General features: G+C 38.7%; 2 protein-coding genes across 2 annotated transcripts in view; one reads left to right on the top strand and one right to left on the bottom strand.

The window, feature by feature from the left end:
- LOC141405572 (uncharacterized) overlaps positions 1–21,262 on the bottom strand; it is a 396,796-nt gene that overhangs the window by 366,747 nt on the left and 8,787 nt on the right. The window lies entirely within an intron of this gene.
- Positions 6,590–20,299, top strand: Ugt317A1 (UDP-glycosyltransferase family 317 member A1). The gene is made up of 4 exons (XM_073990640.1): positions 6,590–7,143; positions 15,359–15,623; positions 15,700–16,161; positions 19,369–20,299. The coding sequence occupies exons 1-4, from the start codon at positions 7,123–7,125 to the stop codon at positions 20,247–20,249; spliced, it is 1,629 nt and encodes a 542-aa protein (XP_073846741.1). The 5' UTR covers positions 6,590–7,122; the 3' UTR covers positions 20,250–20,299.

Genomic DNA, 21,262 nt, shown 5'->3' with positions numbered 1-21,262 from the left:
GTGCCACTGTTAATTTAGATATTTTTCTTGTTAACACCTAAAAGTATGCTATGCATTTACATTATGGCATTGATATTTTTGGTTCATTTCAAAATTAGAAAAAGAAAAAAACTTTATCACGATTTCTTATTGATCTTTGCGAATGACTTTTGCTGTTATAGCCTTTGGTAGCCTTTGGCATTGGTGAAAGCATGGAAGATGAGTTTGTTTTGTTTCATAAGTCAAATTATGATTGAAAGTTAATGATAAGAGAAAAGAAACAACCGACAATTCAACCACTTTTCATTTCAAAAGTGGGTATGCAAATAATGTTTGAATTTGAGTGACCCTAGAAAAAGGTGAATTTGTAAAATAATGAATGATTGATTTGGCAATAAAAAGTGACTGCAAAAGCTATTGTTGTTGAGCAACCAAGGTTAGGACATTCAACTTTGTTTCATCTTACATGAAGTAAAAAAAATTAATATTGCGAGAAGTGTATCAATGGGAAAAACTGCATGTAATGCCTTAAAAGTGCTAAATTATAGGATTTTAGTTATGGATAGGATGTTCAACTTTTATTTTCTCCTAAAGAAATCAAGAAGTTTATTGTGCTATCAGAGAACTTTCGTCACCAAAATGAAATAGAAATTGTTCCATGTGAAGTAATGGTTTCACTAGCTTATTTTCTTTTTAGTTCTGGCCTGATTTTCATAAATTTTTGTATTATTCGTTTTTAGCCACGACCATGAAATGTTTTTTTTTTCTTGATTGGAAAATAATTCTGGCCTGTAGATCATTTTCTTGAAAATTCGCCTTTGGCCCCCATACAAAGTACTATGGAAATAAAGATCGGTCGGGTGTCGGGTTATCGTTAACCGATCATCGTAAATTTTTGTAGAGATCGTTTTTTAGTTGTTTCATTGGACCATAAATATTATGGAAACAAAGATCGTTCGAGGGGCACAGGTTAACGTTAACCGATTGTCATAAAATTTCATATTATGGTTTTTGGACCAAATAGAAAAATTAGGGGGTAGGCGTTAAAAAAAAAAAAACAAATTTGTCGTTTTTTGGGCCCCCCTAATGTACATACCGCCAATGAATAGCTGTGTCCGGCGTTATACGCCCGATATTTGTTGGTTTCTAGAGGGCAATAATCGTCTTGTGCTAGAGGACTTCAATGCTCATCATGAGCTTCGGCATTCCGTCCTAGGTAATAACCAGAGGGGTACATCGCTGGCCAAGAAAATTGATAGATCCATGTTTTGCACGGTGAATGATTGCCACAACTGAAAGCTGATTGGCAAGGGTTCAGAGACGTTACAGATCACCGCTTCAGAGAACTGCCCATACCCACAGATCCTCGGGTAGCTGAGAGAACTTTCCGGGACATCATCACTGCAGCAGCCGCTCGCTACATACCTGCTGGTCGAATACCCGAAATAAGACCAAATTTTCCAGTAGAGGCGACGGGACTAGCGAATGAGCATGATAAGCTTCGTCTTACGAACCCTGAAGAGCCGAGAGTTTGAGAGTTTACTCTTGAATTCAACAGGTTAGTAGGCGAACATAAAAAAAAGTAGCTAGATCACCTGAAGCAATGCAACATTGGTACAGGATTAAGAAAATTGTGGGCAACGGTTAAATCACTCTCGAATACGGGAAAGATGGATGACAGAACGGCTGTTACTTTCAGCCGCGTGGCAGTAACTGACCCAAAGAGGTGCGCGTGTTATTTTAAGGGGCAGTTCATAGAGCACCCCGAGAGTAAAAGGGCGACGAGGAGTGTGCTACGCTGTATAAGAAGATGCCATCGGAAACGCGAAATCATCCAAAGCGTTGGGCCCACACCGAATATCGATGGCAATGTTTAAGCTACTGGTTGAACCCGGAGTTCAGTATTTAACAAGTGTCCTCAACCTACCATTAGCCACCCATATTGTAGCAGAAGCCTGGAAAGTTGGTAGGGTGGTCTCGATACTGAAGCCTGGCAAGGATGCCAGCAGAGGGGAATGGTACAGGCCGATTTCACTCCTGTCAAAGATCCTAGAACCAATTTTCAAAAATTTCCGATTTTCTCAAAATTTCTACAATGAAATGCTTAGCGCTATGCAGGCTCGTATCTTTTCTACAAAAATATATCCTTGAAAATCGTTTTTCAAAATAGTTTTTTTTCCTTCCTACGAATCTGTTATACAACTGTTATTCTGTTATACCAATAGTAATCAGGAATAGAATAGGAATCAGGAGACAGGTGAGTAGGGTTAGCTGGGCAGCTAAACAAATACAGTGTATCGTGTGGTCCCAATCCACATGCAGGACATGTGTTGGGTATTCGGGCCCAATACGAATTGAGGCGGCTGCATCGTCCGGATCTTAACTGAGCTAAAACCACTCGTGTTTGCCTTGGCAGCTGGCGTTATTCTGCTGCGATCGATGGGGGATGGGCTCCAAGTACGGCATTCACACTGTATCTTCGCACTGCTTGCGCTAGAGAGAGAGGTCCAAAGGTACAAAAGAGAACCGCTAGATCAACGAGCCTATCAGGCAGGCTTGAATCGCATTCACACCAACATGGGTGAATGCGATTCAAGCCTGCCTGATAGGCTCGTTGATCTAGCGGTTCTCTTTTATACCTTTGGACCTCTCTCTCTAGATCATGAAGGTCTCTCCTGACGTGTCTGGGTGGGGGGAGCCTGTCCATTAAATCGTGACAGGGATTCTCACTCCGGTAACACCCAAGCAGGTACTGCATCGACAACATCTTATTGTGCTGACGCACCGGTAAAACCTGTCATAAGGAGGCACCCTGTTGCAGTCCTCAGGGCGCTAACCTTTGCAGACCACAGACCGGCCTATTGCATTGTAGGTGGTCAATAAGGTTTCTTTATCAGCACCCCAAGTGCTGCCGGCCAGCGACTTGAGAACCTTGTTCCTACTTCTGATCTTATTGCAAATAGATGTGGCATGCGCGGACGACTTGAACATGCTATCGAACGTTACACCCAGTATTTTAGGGTAGTTAGTGGTCTGAATCAGTGCACCATCGACCAATATATTCAGTGGGAGTCTCATCTCAGCCGCCCATGTGGTGAACAGCGTGGCTGTGGATTTAGCTGCGGATATTTTCATTTTCCTCAGATGGAAGAACTGCACTAGGTCAGCTATGTAGACATTTAACCTATCACATATGTCATCGACGATAGGACCCGACGCCAAGATCGTACAATCATCCGCATACATCACGATCTCCATGCTGTCTGGATGTTCCCTCCTTGGGGAACTCCCTGTTTCACTCTACGGGTTTTGGACTTCTTGTTTCTGAATTCTACAAACGACTGGCGTCCACACATATAGTTGATTACCAAACATGGCTGGAGATTAGTTTTTTCTATATCCTCGAACAGCTTGGCATGGTTGACGTCATCGAAGGCCTTCGATAGGTCAAGAGCCACCATGACTGTTCGATCGCACGGCCTTTTCTGGTTTAGTCCTCTACTGATATGTGTGGATATAGCGTCTAATGCTGTTGTAGTACTATTCTCGTCGGGGTTCGTACGACGAAGCTCATCACGTTCATTTGCTAGTCTAGTCGCCTCTGCTGGGAAATTTGGTCTTATTTCGGGTATTCGACCAGCAGGTATGTAGCGAGCGGCTGCTTTAGTGATGTTGTCTCAGAAAGTTCTCTCAGCTACCCGAGGATCTGAGGGGGTGGGCAATTGTCTGAAGCGGTGATTGGTAAATTCTCTGAAACCTTGACAATCAGCTTTCCCATGGTTCAGGAAAGTACGGCGTACAGAGGTTATGAAGTCGGGTGGTCTGTTTACGGAAACGATGATAGGTAGGTGCTCCGAACTAAGGGAAATGACGGATTGCCAGGATACGTCATTTATTAGACTTGGTGCCACAATGGTGATATCTGGCGAGCTGTGGCAGTTTCCTCTAATCCTCGTAGGAGCGTCTTCATTCACCGCGCAAAACGTGGAGCTATCGATTTGCTCTGCCAGCGCTGTACCCCTCTGGTCATTACCTAGGACGGAATGCCAAAGCTCATGATGAGCATTGAAGTCCCCTAGCACCAGACGGTTATCGCCCTCTAAATGCAAACTAATATTGGGCATATAACGCCGGACACAGCTATTCATCGGCTCTACCTCAGCAGTAAACAGCTCTACCTCAGCAGTACCACACTTTACTGCTACCCCCATACACTCCATATATGGGTCACTAGAGCCAAGCTCAAGCGAGATATGTCTGTACTGGACAGACTGGTGTATTAGGAAGGCAAGTCCTCCTCCTCCGCTTGTGCGATCCTTTCGCAAAACGTTGTAACCATCACAACGTAAGCTACAGGTGGCGGTGAGCTTTGTTTCCTGAATCGCGACAATTGAATTGCAGGAATGATGCATTTCCGGGCCGTTGAACAACAACATGTGGTGTTAGATGTTGCATCTGTTGTTGTTGTTGGGGAGACTGCGGGGGCGTTTCGTATTCCGACGACGACGAAGAGTCAGACGAAGACGTGGAAGACGCAAGTAGGCAAGTCCTCCTCCTCCGCTTCTTGTGCGATCCTTCCGCAAAACGTTGTAACCATCACAACGTAAGCTACAGGTGGCGGTGAGCTTTGTTTCCTGGATCGCGGAAATTGAATTGCAGGAATGATGCATTTCCGCGCCGTTGAACAACAACATGTGGTGTTAGATGCTGCATCTGTTGTTGTTGTTGGGGAGACTGCGGGGGCGTCTCGTATTCCGACGACGACGAAGAGTCAGACGAAGACGTAGTAGACGCACTGGGTGATGCGCTGACGCAGCAGGCAGCAACATACCTGTCGCTGTAATGCCGGGTGTTACTAAGGCCAGAGCTACCACGAAAATGTACCCATTCCATACATCCATTACATCTAAGCATTGTTGACATGTGGTGGATGCGGATCTGGCAAACGGAACAGATCCATACTGGCCGCGGGTTCATTTCTATCCTGGCACGGACCAGAAGAGCTCGGAGCGGGCTTTCCGGGATAAATTGCCGCTCCCATGGTGAAAAAAATACACGAACACAAACACATAATTGTTGAGGTGACGGCTCCTGGTCGAAGATTCCTCCGAGTGAATCCGGTGCATAGAACCGGCCGTCGCGGAGTTGAATAGTAATGTGGTTTTTGTCTCCGCTAGTTAAAATCGATTTTATCTACTTCCAATATGGACTATTCGGTCAGGTAACTCCACCGCAACACTTTTGAGCTTTAATCCAAATCCACATTTTTGTCGGCAAGTTCATACGTCTACACATTTCCCCCTAAATTAATATGACCTGTTTCTCTAAAGGTAAGGTCACATTAGGCAAATACGTATTTGCTCCAGCGACAGGCAGTGTGCCCTTACTGATAGCAAGTGATCATAAATTCGCCGCGGGGAACTAAATTAATTAAAAATTAGTTTAAAACTAGTTTAAAAATAACCACACCACAACCAACAATGACACCAATTGTTTCCTGTATAATTCCTTGTTGTTCCGCCTTTTGTATGTTAAGTCTATCAAAACTAGCTTGTATAATTGTATGTTGCATTTATATCGAAATAATTACGAAAGTGTATATGAGAATTATTTGCATCGAAAATACACTATTGAACATTCAACGTTTTCAACTGGTTGATCTCTAGATGACTTTTCAACTAATTTATAGTTGGTTGTAAAATAATTGCTTTGTAACTGACTATTTTCAAACTGGTTGGCAACTAGTTAAAAAGTAATGCAGAGATAGTCAGTTGTCTATTTTTTAGTTTTCAATCTGGTTGATCTATAGACTATATAGACTTTTCAACCAATTTGTAGTTTGTTGTAGAAAAATGCATTTAGAACTAACTATTTTTTCAACCGGTTGAGAAAAGTCCCGCAAGGTTTCAATACATTATTTACGCTCACTTGTTGTCACTGAAGCAAATATTTGCCTAATGTGATCTTACCTTAAGACGATTCGAATTCGTTTTTGGACGACCTTTATCTTTGAGTGAGAGTCCTCAGGAAGTCTCTGGTGTTCTAAAGGAACCCCTTCCTACAGAAATACATCCTGGCCTGACGATCTTTTATATCCTATGCGAAATAACAATTGGTATTCTGTAAAAATCGCATTTTATGTCAAGACATCAGGCATTCTCATATTCCATTGTCATCTAATACATGTTGTGTAAGAAGATCTTTATGATACACACATTCTTTTGGTTTATAATACAATCTTTTGCATTTTCATACTCAGCATATTTCCTGATACAAAAAAAAAAAACATAGAGAAACAAACATTACAATAATTTGCCATTACTCCACATACATTCAAATGTAAATATGTGAGTAAATGTACCGAGAATTGCTCAAACATTCTATATTTTCCATACTCTCGACTATGTTCCGGCTATTCTTCCCACAAACCACAAGATACTTGCACAATATCCCGGCTAAAGTCATGACGATCAACACCACCTCCTCCACCATCTCCACTACCTCAAACGAAGCAATATTCCTCTTGAAGCCCTAACAAATACCCATACAGAACATGAGCATACAGAACACCAGAGGCAGCCGCAGCAACAGAATTTGATATGGGGTAGACGAGAATTGAGAATTATATTCACTCATTCACACTCCCCGGTTGGCTGTCTGGATGGACTTCAAAACAATGGAAATGTTCTGAATGAAATCAGTACGGAATGCGAATTCAAAAGTGTAGCAAGTGAAATCATAACAACAACAAAAACAAATTATGATTAGCTTTTTTCTTTTAATGGATTTGAATAAAACACAAGTAGAAGAGCACTAAAGGAAGAAGGAAATATTTGGAAAAGAAAAACGAATATTAAGTGGAATCCAATTAATAAATTCAAAAAGAGTTTGAACAAAACGGATAGATACATCTGTGTGTTTATGCAAACATGTGTAATTTCAAATTAAAAGAGTTCCAAAAATTAAAATTATAAACAATAAAAATTGTGTTTCTGGAACAAAACTGCAGTGGCGTGCAACAAGTAGCACATAAAAGCATCCCCCCAAACATTCAGTCTGAGTATATTCTGTAATTAGTTGAAAATAAACAACATCTGGACCCCCTTGCATCGATCTGATCGATCAACATCAATAACAAACAACATGCAACACAACATGAAATTGGTTAGTGAATGAATTTCTTGAAATTTCCATAAAAAATAGTGTAGTAAAAAATATAGAAAATAATAAAACAAAAATAACAAGAACAACATTTTAAATTACAACAACTAAAGTTGACACAAATCATGGCCAGAGCTTCATATTTCTTTAATGATAAGACTAAGACTGGAACTGAGCAACTAACCCAGTGGTCAGCAGCAGCAGCAGCCGAGCGAGAGCAAGAGATTATTTTGAATTCTATAAAAAAAAACAACACAAACATGATGTGTCCCAATAATCGTGCCTTGGTTTCTTCCGACTATTGTTTATGTTCCGGTGACTTTTTTCGGTTATGATGTCAAGGCGCCACAACACACCATCGTAAATTCATTTCAATGTTATTTCCCACGTTTTTTTGTAATTATCGATTGGTAGTAATTGATTAGAATATTTCGGTTTTTGTTTTTAAATTTGTATTACAACAACAAATCGGGAATGACCTTCGAAAGTATCAACAACCTTAAAGGGCCTTGGACAATATTAAAATTATTTGTAATGACAATTTTTGGTTGAGACGTTAGACGTGACTCTAAAATTGCAAAATGTCATTAAATTAAAGAGAGATAGTCAAATTCATGTTCATATTAATGTTAGGTTAGGTCAAAGACACGAAAGTCTGATGTAAGATAAAGTGATTCAACGTTACAAGAGCTTGGGGATTACCTCATAAACTGGAAATGTATTTTAAATGTACACGGTGCGCCTTAACTAATTTTAAATGGAAGGTGCTTACACCTGGGAAGTTTTTGCAGATTCTGAAACTACAATGCTAATAGATGAGAAATATCAAGAAACAAAAAAATCGCCGGAGGGATTTTCAAATAAATCGCGATTTAAGTTCACATTTTTAGGATTTCTTTAGGTTTTCACGATTTTGCTTGGAAACCACAAGTCCTATGGAAATGGACCCAAATAAAATGTTGTAGCTGTGAACATACTCCACAAGATTGGCCTTTATTATATTTTCGTAGGTTTTACCCTTTTGGAGATATAGAAGTTCAAATTGAGACAATGCACTGACTGTATCGCCTCTTTATAAAACAATGTCATTACTGCAATTTCCCAAATTAAACTTATATATCTTAAAAATGGTACAACCTAGGAAAAAATAAATCATCCAGTCCTTTAGAGAATTTTCACAGCTTCAACATTTTCTTTAGTCCCATTTTGATATGACTTGCGGTTTCCAAGCTAAATATTAAAGACTTAAGATAAAAACCTAAAAATTTGCACGAACCCCTATATCTCAGAAATGGTAAAACCTACGAAAAAACCTAAAGGTCGGTCTTGTAGAGAATTTTCACAGCTACAACATTTTCTTTAGACTCATTTAGATACGACTCATTAGAACCTAAAAAAAACCCTAAAATTGTGAATTTTGATCGCGATTTATTTAAAAGTTCATTTTTTCTATTTTTTTATTTTTCTGATCTCTTCCCATGTGTAAGCGGTTTTCATCAAAAGTTATTTATAAGGAGGCAATACAGTCAGTACACTGTCTCAATTTGAACTTCTATATCTCAAAAATGGTAAAACCAACGAACATATCATAAAGGTCAAACTTGTGGAGAATTTTCACAGCTACAACATTTTCTTTAGGCCCATTAACATAGGATTCGCGTTTCCCAAGCAAAATCGTGAAAACCTAAAAAACCCCTAAAAATGTGAACTTAAATCGCGATTTATTTCAAAATACCTACGGCGATTTTTATGTTTCTTGATATTTCTCATCTATGAGCATGGTAGTTTCAGAATCTGCAAAAACTTCCAAGGTGTAAGCACCTTTCATTTAAATTTGGTTAAGGTACACGTGTGTAATATTGAAATATGTAGTTATGGTATATTGTTCTCACATAGTGTTGGAAACTGTATCCAACGAAGAGTCTTTCCTGACCACTCTTGTTAACGCAATTGGGACCAATTGAAAGTCCTGAATGCCTTCTTTAATATTGGTCGCTTTTGTTGAAATTCGCCCAAACAATCATTACAATTCAAATTAAAAAAAAATGTCATATATATTACCGACTATTGGAAGTCGCACAACCGACCATCACCAAGAACAATAGGCTTCTTCAACTGTAGGACCCCATCAACCCCCAAAATTTCGTGACCATCCGATCAAAATTGCGACCAGTAGCATGATTACAAGGTCCGAATTATTTCGATGTGTTACAAATTTTTGATTAAAACCAACTTATAATCTCCTCCCCACATAGTGGTGTAGGGTATAACAAGTATCTGTCAGAAGTTCCGACAGAAATTTATACTCAGCCTCGGACCTAAAGAAAAGAAATAATAAACATAGTACTTCTGGCGTCTATAGGGATTTTTAAGTTTTTTGGCAAGTTTCTCAGTAAGTATGGACTATCTCGTAACCAGAGTTTCACGGTCGGAATTGGAGTCGGAGTCTGATGTCAGAGTCTAGAGTCGGAGTCTAGCAAATATTGCTGGAGTCGGAGCAGAGGCCGTGAAAAAAACTCCACTCCGACTTCAGGCAATATTTTGTTCTAAATTTATAAAAATTTGACGAATCATAAATTCTTTAAATCAGTTAAGTCTAAAATTTGTCATATTTTGCACATATTTTGTCCAATTCAAAAAGACCACAAAATTCTGAAAAGACCGTAAACATATTCGATCTTTCTGTCTCTGTCGGCAAAGCCGACTGATACTTTTTTAGTTGTTTTTTTTTCTGTCCTTCTATCATGCTGCGGACTTAGAATATGGTTAGTTTTCCATGACCCAAAAAATACACACGGTGTTATCGGACAACACATAACTTAAATTGTAAATATACTAATAGGTCTTTGTTTTAGTAGAGAAACCTCATAACGATGCCGTTCAATTTTAGTTATTTTGAAGGGTTTTGCAACGTGTTCATACTGAAGTTGGTGTTACTTTGTATTACGGATTCCCAAAGGATAGAATACCTCCGCGAAAGAAACAAAGAATATATGTCCATATTTTGGTATACCTCCCGATGTAATGTATCTTGAAGGTTTCACACTGGAATGACTGTAATTTGGATTTTGTATTAACACTGGGTAAATAACAGTTATAGTCAGAGTCGTGAACAAAATTGAACTAAAGCAGGACAAGCTCTAAAAGTTTGGAAATTTCTTTTACCTTCAGTACTATGCTAAGTAAATATTTGTTAATAACTTCTGTTCGGATTGTCCGATCATTACCAAAATTCGACAGAATTTAAGTTAAAGGACGTTAAATATAACAAGTAAAAAAGTATCAGTCGGCTTTGCCGATAGAGATATACCCTCAGCCTGTGTATATTGAAACAATTTTTTCGGAAAATACGTATGTATTTAATGGGTTTTAAAAATTTTGGGCGTTTGAACCGACAAAAATGTTGATTAGGATTAAAGATCAAAAGTTTTGCGGAGGAGATACTAAAAGGAATGGATCGACATTGACCGTTCTAGAAGTGGATCTCCAGCCACAACATATGGTGCCATAGGGGGTTTTTACACTCTTCGGGCTGTTTGCACAAGAAGTATAGACTTGCTCCTAAAAAAACTTTTCCCTTCGTAATTGAGGCAGCGAATGTAAGTTGCTTCAACAAAAATCAAAGTGATTCCATATTAGGTCTTAAAGTGAACTTATCCGAAATTTTGTGTGGGAGGTACCGGATGGAGTGAACAAATATAGTCCATATTTGAACCTGAATTATATCTGGTAGATATATTAGGATGTGTAAAGTATATACCAATTCGAACAATTTTTCCGAACATTTTTGAACTTTTGTGGGGGAGGTACCTGAGTGGACCGATATGGCTTATCTTCAAACTTAAATTATGTTTGTACAAAATATTACTAAGGCCATATCTTGGACCGAATCGGCAGATCCGTTCGCGAGTTATCTTGAGCTCCAACCACCTCACACGGTGTCATAGGGGTTTTTTGCAACTTTCATGCTATTTTCTCAGGAAGTATGGACTTGCAGTTAATACAAGTTTCTAAAACAAAAATCAAAGCGATTCTAGAGATGGCCCTAAACTGAACTTCTCCGAAATTTTGTGTGGGAGGTACCCGAAGGAGTGGACCGATTGAGTCCATATTAGAACCTCATATTACTCTGGTAGAAAGTTTACGCTATACAAAGTATGGACCAAATCGGACACTTCAAGAGTTATCGTGCGCACAAACTTTCCGAACATTTTCGAACTTTTGTGGGGGAGGTACCGGAAGGAGTGGACCGATATAACCCATCTTCGAACTTAAACTAAGTTTGGGCAAAATATTACGAAAGCCAAAATTTGAACCGAATCGGTTCATCCGTTCGAGAGTTATCGTGCGCTCCAGCCAGCAGGACAGACAGACAGACGGACGGACATGGCTAGATCGACTCCAAATTGTCTGAAACACATTTCGTCCAAACATACTTGGGGTCTAAAACCATTATTTCGATGGGGCACATTTTCATCGTATCAAAGTGTATATACCCTCCTTAGCCTAAAGGCTGAGGGTATAAAAAAGCAAAGAACTTGAAAACATGCTAAGTGGACTTAGCATACTATTATTTGGAGGCGTCGATATGGTGATGTGTGCATACAGATGATGACGGTGTAGAATGATTTGTGCATGCAGATGGTGATGGTGCGTGAAGATGATTATGGTGTGGAAGAAACGAGTGATGTGATGCCTTTTATGGATGAAACTATATGGTGCTGTATGACTGTAGATGAAGGTGTGTGACTGTTGATGACGATGTGGGGGGAGATGGTGGATTAAGTTGGAGAGATTGGAAAGGACAGGAAGTGGAAATTGGTAGGACAAGAGAGAAGAATAAGAATAGTTAGTGACTGTAGAGGAGAAAACAGATTGTTTTAAGAAGAAAAAAGATTTAGTAGCTAACTAGGATTTATTTATTAACGCTTCTAAGTCTGAACTGACCTGCCCCAGAGCCACTTGAGGCTCTTGCAGTAACCTACCAGGACTGTAGGGTCAATAGAGGAGAAGTAAGAAAGAGAGTCAATCACGTTTACACCAAATAGTCTATGTCTTTTGACCATCAGTCTAGGACATCTACATAGAAGGTGCTCGATTGTCTCCATTTCCTCCTCATCCTCGCATAACCTACAGTACTTAATGTTGTTGCCATCCTGTCATAGATCTTATTCTACAGTGGACAGTTATGACCCATGTAGCGATTCTGATTTGCGACTTGCAGAGTGAGAGAAGGGACGCAGTTTTGCGCCCTGAGAATGCCGGCCCGATTGACTTCGGTACCTTGCAACCAGGTACGTCTTGCCAAATTCTTACGGTTTTCTCTGCATAGAACTGACTGAGTTTGCTGAGGAAGTAGCAGAGCAGTGGCTTGACATAGTCCTCTACCATAAGGTCAGAGAACTGGGAGCCTTGCCTTGCTAATTCATCACGGGTCTTACGTACTACCCAGCAGCGGTGGTGCCAGCAGGCTTTTTTGGCCATTTTCTCAGGAAGTATAGACTTGCCACCGAAAAAAATGCGCAGTCGGAACAGTGCCCATATAAAGAATTTGTTGGAAAAAATTTAAACGACCGAGACGAGCTGTTGAACTTTATTTTTTCCAAATTTTGTGTGGAGTATACCGATTTAGTCCTTGCTCAAATGTAATCTATTCCTGTAAGTAATATTACCATATGCAAAGTTATGACCAATTCGGTTATTCCCTTCGAGAGTTATCGTGTGCACCATTTTAGCGAAAGTTTTTGGATTTTTTGAGGGAGGTACCGGAAGTTTTGGCCTATATGGCCTATCTTCGAAATTAAACTTAGTTTGGACAAAATATTACTATACACACGTTTAGGACCAAATCGGTTGATCCGTTCGAGAGTTATCGTGCGCTTTAGCCAGACAGACGGACGGATATGGTTTAAGCAACTCCAAATTGTCTGAAACAGATAACGTTTAAACATAGTTAGGGCCTAAAACCATTGTTTCGATGAGCCACATTTTGGTCGTATGAAAGTGTATATACCTTCTTTAGCCCAAAGACTGGGAATATACAAATGTTCACAGCATAACCAGGATGGAACTTCCGAACATCCAACCACCCACCTCTGAACCTCCGATCACCCTCGTCGAAACTTCCGAACCTCCGACCACCCTCCTCCAAACTTCCGAGCACTCTCCTCCGAACCTACGACCACCCTCCTCTGAACCTCCGACTACCCTCCTCGGAACTTCCGAACCTCCGACAACCCTACTCCAAGCTTCCACACTTCCGAACCTCCGACCGACCACCCTTCTCCGAACCTCCTACATGCCACCTTCCTCCGAAATTCCGACCAACCTTCCTCCGAAATTCCGACCAGCCTCCTCGAACCTCCGAACTTTCGAACAACTTGCCCTTTCTACCTTCAGTCCACAACAACGTCAAAAACTGTTCTCTGCCACACACACGAACACACAAATGGTCAAAAAGTAAATACATTTTTCCTACTCGATTTTACTCTTCGAGTAAATTCGTACTCCATTTCGAGTATCTTCACTCCCACTTTTATTTTTAAACCAGGAATACTCGCGAGTGCTCGCAAATAAAACAAAAGAGTGGAGTAAACTTCTTCGCGACTACTTTTCACACGCGAGTAAAAACGAGCAAATCGGAGCTCTGGTCAGCGTTGCCGACAGTTTTTGGTCGGAAATCGTCAAAAAATCGTCAAATCATCATGAAAATTTGGAAAATCGTCAAAATGTTCTAAAACGAAGATTGTTGACTGCTTACCAGAGATTTTTTAGCAGATTGTTATATCAGCAAAACTCTCCACAGCCGATGTTCCTTTACAACAATAAATCTAGCATAAGCAGACTTAAACACAGATATAAATTTTGTTCAAGGTGCATAATTTTCCTATAGGTAAAAATTGCATATTACCAATTTTGGTGTAACGCAAGTGTCCAAATGAGGTAATTATTAAGAAGTTAAGGGGTAACCCTAAACAATTCCAATTTTCCAGCATTTTTTCAAGGAAAATACCAAATCTTTTAATAGATTTTTGGGCAACGTAGATTTTAACAAATAATGGTCCGTTATTTGACCATAAATCGGTCAAATTAAAACAAAAATCCATCGTTTTTATACCATTAGCCTTCAGTGTATATACCCCACTTTCATACAGGCAAAATATGCCTCATCGAAATAACGGTTTTAGAAACAAAATTTTGGACGAAATCCGTTTCAGACAATTTGGCTGGAGCGCCAAATTTTGGCCCTCGTAATATTTTCACCAAACATAGTTTAAGTTCGGTCCATCCTTCAGGTACCTACCCCACAAAAGTTCAAAAATGTTCGTAAAAACTGTCCGCACGATAACTCTTGAAGGGAGTAACCGAAGTGGTCCGTACTTTGCACATCGTGAAAATTCTACCAGACGAGGATGAGGTTCCAATATGGACTCTAACGGCCCACTCCTTCGGGTACCTCCCAAACAAATTTTCGGAAAAGTTCGGATTAGGTGCTGCTCTCGAATCGATTTGAATTTTTGCTACAACAACGGTATACGTTTCATTAGGGGCAAGTCCACACATCCTGAGAAAATAGTCCGCAAGTTTTAAAAACCCCCTTAAAAATTATGAAGAGTTCGTTTTGCATTTTTTTTTTGTTTTTTTTTTTGTAACAACTTGTATTTGCTGCCTCCATTACGACAGTACAAAGATATAATGTGATTTTCGTACTCAGGTATCACTCCCCATCCACCGCAGCCGAAGAACGCCATATCGCCGGTTTCATGCCTAAGTGTTCCATACGCCATTTTTAAACTTTTTGGGATAAAGGTGCACTTTCTGAATTTTTGGTCGGGTTTTTCCTATCTGCTCTAGTTTTCGAGATATCCACGTTTCGGCCCGAAATCTTATGTTAATTTCAGGTATGAAATTAATATTTTTTAACTTATAAATTTAAAAACGCATTCTAAAAATCAGTAGCAATAAATCTAGTAAAAATATCTATATTCTTTAGTCAGCTCTACGCAGTTGTGACGCAAACATTAAAATGCGATTTTATCAAAACAGAAAAATGGCATATGGAACACTTGAGCATGACACCGACGACATGTCAAATTCAATACTTCTTCCAATTTCAGGAATAGTTTTTGATGGGACCTTTTTTTAAATATGCAATTCTTCTGGGAAATCATTAATTTCTTAAACAACTTCTCATAAAATATTTCTTTTTTTATTACAGCTTTCAAATCATTTTGTAAAATGGCTAAAAATAGTTGTTATCCTGACAACCCTCATGGGACAATTAAACACTGTAAATGCTGCCAAAATCTTGGGAATATTTCCACATGCCAGCGAAAGTCATTTTATGTTGATGAGAACATTTATGTTGGAGTTGGCAAAAAGAGATCACAATATCACCATATTCACCAGCCACCGTTTGGACGATCGTTTGGATAATCTAAGGGAAATTGTGGTGGAACCGGAATTTCCATTTTGGAAGGAAGGTAAATAAAGGGACCATTAAATAATTTTTCAATTTGAAGAAACAAAATAATATTGATATTTTCTCTATCTTTGCAGTTCAGGAAAAATCACGTACCAAAGATCTGCAAGAACTTAGCAAAATTAGCGATGAAAAGTTATCGAAATATCTGGCCGAAGCCGGTTACTCGCTGATGGATTATTTCCTAAGTAATTATCAAGTAAAAGATATACTTGATACGCCGCCTGAGCAATTCGACTATGATTTGATTATTGTGGACTTATTCTATACTGAAGCTCTATTGGCTTTGGGTTATTACTTCCGGACCCCGGTAGTGGGCATTGTAAGCACCGATTTCGCCAATTATATGCAACGTGTTCAAGAGATAATGGTACCGGCAGCTTGTTTACCCTATGATTTGGAAAATTATGATATTAGTACGGGATTTTGGCAGCGTTTGAATAATATCAGGCAGTGCAAGAGTCGACGTGAGGCATTTATTGCGGATCATTATGGCAATCAGGAGAAGGTGATCAAGAAATATTTACCACAGCTGCAAGGTAAGAAATTGAAAATATTACTTAGGACATTTTATAAAAAAATAATTAAAACGATACACTTCCATTGTGATAAATTGGAATGGCTGTGGTGGGATTATCTGGGCAGTAAAACAGGACGGGGCGCAGAACAGCAACATGGGATGCCGCCATTGTTGTTGTTGAGTGGTTCTGGATGCAGTTAAGGCCAGAGCAGCCTAGAGAGTGCACCCTCCCGAACTCAAGAGATCTTTTTCTTCTTCGTCAAGAGTTCTCCTTTTGTCCACAGCGGATCTCAATAGCTCATCGATCGATAGAAGATCATAAGATTTCTTCTTCAGTATAAAGAAGATCTCAAGATTTTTTCTTCTGTCTATTTAAGATCTCAAGAGGTAATTTCTGATATATAAAAGACCTCAGGTGGTCTCCCCTTCGGTCTATAGTAGACTCCAAGAGGTCTTCTTTATTCTACTGGAGGTCATGAGGTCTTCTATGGTCTATGCAAGACCTCAAGAGATCTTCTTCTCCTTAAGAGGTCATCTTTGATCTATAGAAGACCTCAAGAGGTCTTCCTCGGTTTATAAAAGATCCCAAAGTTTTACTTTGTTTTATAGAAGACCTCAATAGGTCTCCTCCGGTCTACAGAAGACTTTAAGAGGTCTTCTTCGATCTATAGAAGACCTCAAAAGGTCTCCCTCGGTTTATAAAAACTGAAAGTTTTACTTTGTTTTATAGAAGGTCTCAAAAGATCTTCTTCGTCAAGACGTCTCCTTTTATCCACAGCAGAACTCAATATACCTTCTTCGATAGATAGAAGACTACAATATTTCTTCGGTGTAAAGAAGACCTCAACATGTTTTCTTCTGCCTATTTAACATCTCAAGAGGCCATTTCCGGTCTATAAAAGACATTAGTGTTCTTCTTCGGTCTATAGTAGACCCCAAGAGGGTTTCTTTATTCTATTGGAGACATCGAGAGGTCTTCTAGATTTACATAGTGTTCTTTTTTCTATAGTAGGCCTCTTTCTGTCTACAGCAGACCTCAATAGGTCCTCTTCGATCGATAGAAGACCACAAGATTTCTTCTTTTCTGTATTTTAAAGATCTCAAGAGGTAAAAGATTTCAGGTTGTCTTCTTTGGTCTATGGTAGACCCCAATAGGTTTTCTTTCTTCTATTGGAGACATCAAGAGATCTTCTTGATTTACAGGGTCTTCATTTTTCTATAGTAGCTTGAAACCTACTATAGAAAAACGAAGTCCCTGTAAATCAGGATGATATCTTGATGTGTCCAATAGAATGAAGAAGTTCTTCTTTAGTTTACAGAAAACCTCAAAAAATCTTCTATGGTCTATGGAAAATATCAAGAGGTCTTCTCCGATCTACAGATGACTTCAAGAGGTCATCTGCGATCTATAAAAGTCCTTCTTCAGTTTCAAAATATCTCAAAGTTTTACTTCGTCTAAACAAGTCCCCTAGAAGTCATTTCTGGTCTGTAGAAGACATCAAGAGGTCTCCTTCTGGCTACAGCAGACCTCAATAGGTCCTCCTCGATCGATAGAAGACTACAAGATTTCTTATTCCTTGTAAAGAAGACCTCAAGATGTTTTCTTCCGTCTATTTAAGATCTCAAGAGGTCATTTCTTGTCTATACAAGGCTCAGGTTGTCTTTTTCGGTCTATGGTAGACCCCAAGAGGTCTTCTTTATTCTACTGGAGACATCAAGAGATCTTCTTGATTTACTGGAGACCTCCAGGGTTTTCGTTTTTCTATAGTAGACCTCAAAAGGTCTTCTTTGGAATATAGAAAACCTCAAAAGGTCTTCTGTGGTCTATGGAAGACCTCAAGAGGTTTCTCCGGTCTACAGAAGACCTTAGGGGTCAGCTTCGACCTCCTTCGGTTTATAAATTACCTCAAAATTTTACTTCGTCTATAGAAGTCCTCAAGAAGTCATTTCCGATCTACAGAAGACATCAAGAGGCCTCCTTCTGGCTACAGCAGACCTCAATAGGTCCTCTTCGATCAATAGAAGACCACAAGATTTCTTCTTCCGTGTAAAGAAGATGTTTTCTTCTGTCTATTTAAGATCTCAAGAGGTTATTTTTTGTCTATACAAGGCTCAGGTCGTATTTTTCGGTCTATGGTAGACCTCAAGAGGTTCTTTTTTATTCTACTAGAGACATCAAGAGATCTTCTTGATTTACTGGAGACATCCAGGGTTTTCGTTTTTCTATAGTAGGCCTCAAAAAAAGGTCTTCTGTGGTCTATGGAAGACCTCAAAAGGTATTTTTTAGTCTAAAAAAGACCTCAACAAGTTATCTCCGATCTTTAGAAAACCTGAAAAGGTCTCCCTCGATTTAGAAGAAACCTCAAATACGTCAAGAGGACTTCTTCTTCGATCTCAAGAGGTCATTTCTGTTCTACAAGAGGCCTCAGGTGGTATTCTTCCGTCTATAGTAGACCCCAAGAGGTCTTCTTTATTCTATTGGATACATCAAGAGAACTTCTTGATTTACAGGATATCATAAGGGGTCTCCGTTTTTCTATAGTAGACCTCAAGAGGTCTTCTTTGGTATATATTAATCCGGTCTATAGAAGACCTCAAAGGGTTATCTTTGATCAATAGAAGACCTCAAGAAGTGTCCTTCGGTTTATAAAAGACCTTAAAGTTTTACTTCGGTTTATAGAAGGGTTTTTTCCTCTATAGAGGACTTCAAGCGATCTTCTTAGGTCTATAGAGGACCGTGGGAAGTGTTCTTAGTCTATAAAGGACCGTCCTGACTCTCCTGACACAAAAACCAAAATCTCTAAAAACATCAGGGCAACCTAGTTCCAACTTGGCTCGGTCTTATTTTTTATTATCTTATTTTTATTCTTTATCCGAAAAATTATCTAGATAACCACACTTGACACTTTATTTGACCCTCCTGACCCAATAACCCAAAATCTCTAAAAACATCAGGGCAACCTAGTTCGAACTTGGCTCGGTCTTATTTTTTATTATCTTATTTTTATTCTTTATCCGAAAAATTATCTAGATAACCACACTTGACACTTTATTTGACCCTCCTGACCCAATAACCCAAAATCTCTAAAAACATTAGGGCAACCTAGTTCGAAATTGGCTCGGTCGTCTTATTTTTAATCTTTATCCGAAAAATTATCTAGATAACCACACTTGACACTTTATTTTAATTAAAACATCATTTCTCTTTTACCCCCTGTTTTTACAGGTAACCTGCCATCAATAGTGGAACTGCAAGGCAACTTGGCATTACTTTTGGTCAATGACTATTACCCCCTGGCCATACCTAAGCCGCTGATACCAAACATCATACCCGTTGGTGGTCTACACATACGTGCGCCACGCGAATTACCCTGGCATGTGCGACGTTTTCTCGATGAGGCGCGTTCCAGTGTGGTCTACATCAATTTAGGTGATGAACAACTTTGTAGTGAAATTCCCAAGGAAAGACTTGAAGTGTTGATGCACGTGTTCCACAAACGTGAAGAACGTTTCCTCTGGACTTGTCATGATGTGAAAAAACTCGATGGTCTACCGAAAAATGTGATGCTCAATCATTTGGTACCACAAACTGATATTTTGGCACATCCTCATGTAAATCTCTTCATAATGAATGGTGATTTAATGGGTTTACAGGAGGCCATAATACGTCATGTACCCATTGTGGGTATACCATTGTTTGATAATGAATTGGAAAATGTACGAACAGCTGAGAAGTTGCAATTCGGTGTACGCATTGACTATGCCAATTTTACGGAGGCATCACTGAATTGGGCCTTGGATACAATGGCAAATAAAGAATTCTATGTCTTGAATATACGTGATATCTCAAAGATATATCGTGATCGGCCATTGGGAGGGCTGGCTAGTGCTCTCTTTTGGTTGGATTATATTTTGCGTTATGGCAGCCAACCCCTAAAGACCCAAGGCATTGGAATGCCGTTGGGTCAAATGCATTTAAACGATTTAATGGTTTATAATTTCTTCATGGGGTTACTTGTCATTGCCTCTCTGGTTGGAATTTACTTTTTGGCATTGTTCCTCTGGAGGAAACGCCAAACAGAGAAAATGTTTTCAAAACTAAATTAGTTTGTAAGTCAGTTTAAGATGTAATAAAACTACTTTTATTTTGTAAGGAAGATACGGTGTTTTTATTTTTGAGAATGAGGTAGAATGTAATGGGGTTACTTGGTTAAAAGGGAGTAACCGTCCTTTTGTGGAATAAAAAAACACAAACCAAGTAAAAAGAATAAACTGCACTTAAGCGAAAATATTGATGTTTTGTGAGGAAGGTATCGAAAGGAGTTGTCCGATATATGTAGTACATGTTGAAGTTTTGTGGCGAAGGTATCGGAAGGAGTTGTCCGATATATGTAGTACATCTTCGCTCTAAATGTAAGTTTTATTACGAAGCGCAAAGGTTGCATCAATGTCAATTACTCTATAGAGTGGTTTTCGAGTGGATTTTTCGAAGCGTTCTGGTCATTATGTCAGGGAACAAGGGCTTGCCCACGAAAAAAATGTCGCTATAGTCGGACTCACCAGCCCTTAAAGGGCAATTAAGCGAAAATTTTTAAGAGGAGTATCCGATGTACATACAGGGGCAAGACTTAAACACACCTCAGTATTTTTTTAAGTTATATTTTTTAAAGAAATCAAAGTTATAATTTTATTTTTTACTTTTCTTTTTATTTACTTATTTATTTATTTATTTATTTATTTATTTATTTATTTATTTATTTATTTATTTATTTATTTATTTATTTATTTATTTATTTATTTATTTATTTATTTATTTATTTATTTATTTATTTATTTATTTATTTATTTATTTATTTATTTATTTATTTATTTATTTATTTATTTATTTATTTATTTATTTATTTATTTATTTATTTATTTATTTATTTATTTATTTATTTATTTATTCTGGATGACACACGCACATCTTGTAGGCATAGAGGATATTAAATTATTGATTATTTCAGGCGATATAGCCTCTTTTATTTATAATTATTATTATTATTATTATTTTTTTTTTTTTTTTTGATTATTTATTTCAATTTAAGATTTTTGTTTGTCTAGCCTAGGTGCAGACTGTT

This window comes from Musca autumnalis, unplaced genomic scaffold, assembly GCF_047663935.1.
Source record: "Musca autumnalis isolate F117 unplaced genomic scaffold, ASM4766393v1 scaffold_5, whole genome shotgun sequence".
Lineage (NCBI taxonomy): Eukaryota > Metazoa > Arthropoda > Insecta > Diptera > Muscidae > Musca > Musca autumnalis.
This window is presented reverse-complemented; position numbering and strand designations above follow the sequence as displayed.

What these genes read in the sequence shown, in the direction of transcription:
- Ugt317A1 (XM_073990640.1), top strand. Translation starts at nt 7,123, where the DNA reads ATGCAACACAACATGAAATTG. An exon ending in ATTTCCATTTTGGAAGGAAG is followed by an intron (nt 15,624 to 15,699) that starts GTAAATAAAGGG and finishes CTATCTTTGCAG; the next exon opens with TTCAGGAAAAATCACGTACC. An exon ending in ATATTTACCACAGCTGCAAG is followed by an intron (nt 16,162 to 19,368) that starts GTAAGAAATTGA and finishes CTGTTTTTACAG; the next exon opens with GTAACCTGCCATCAATAGTG.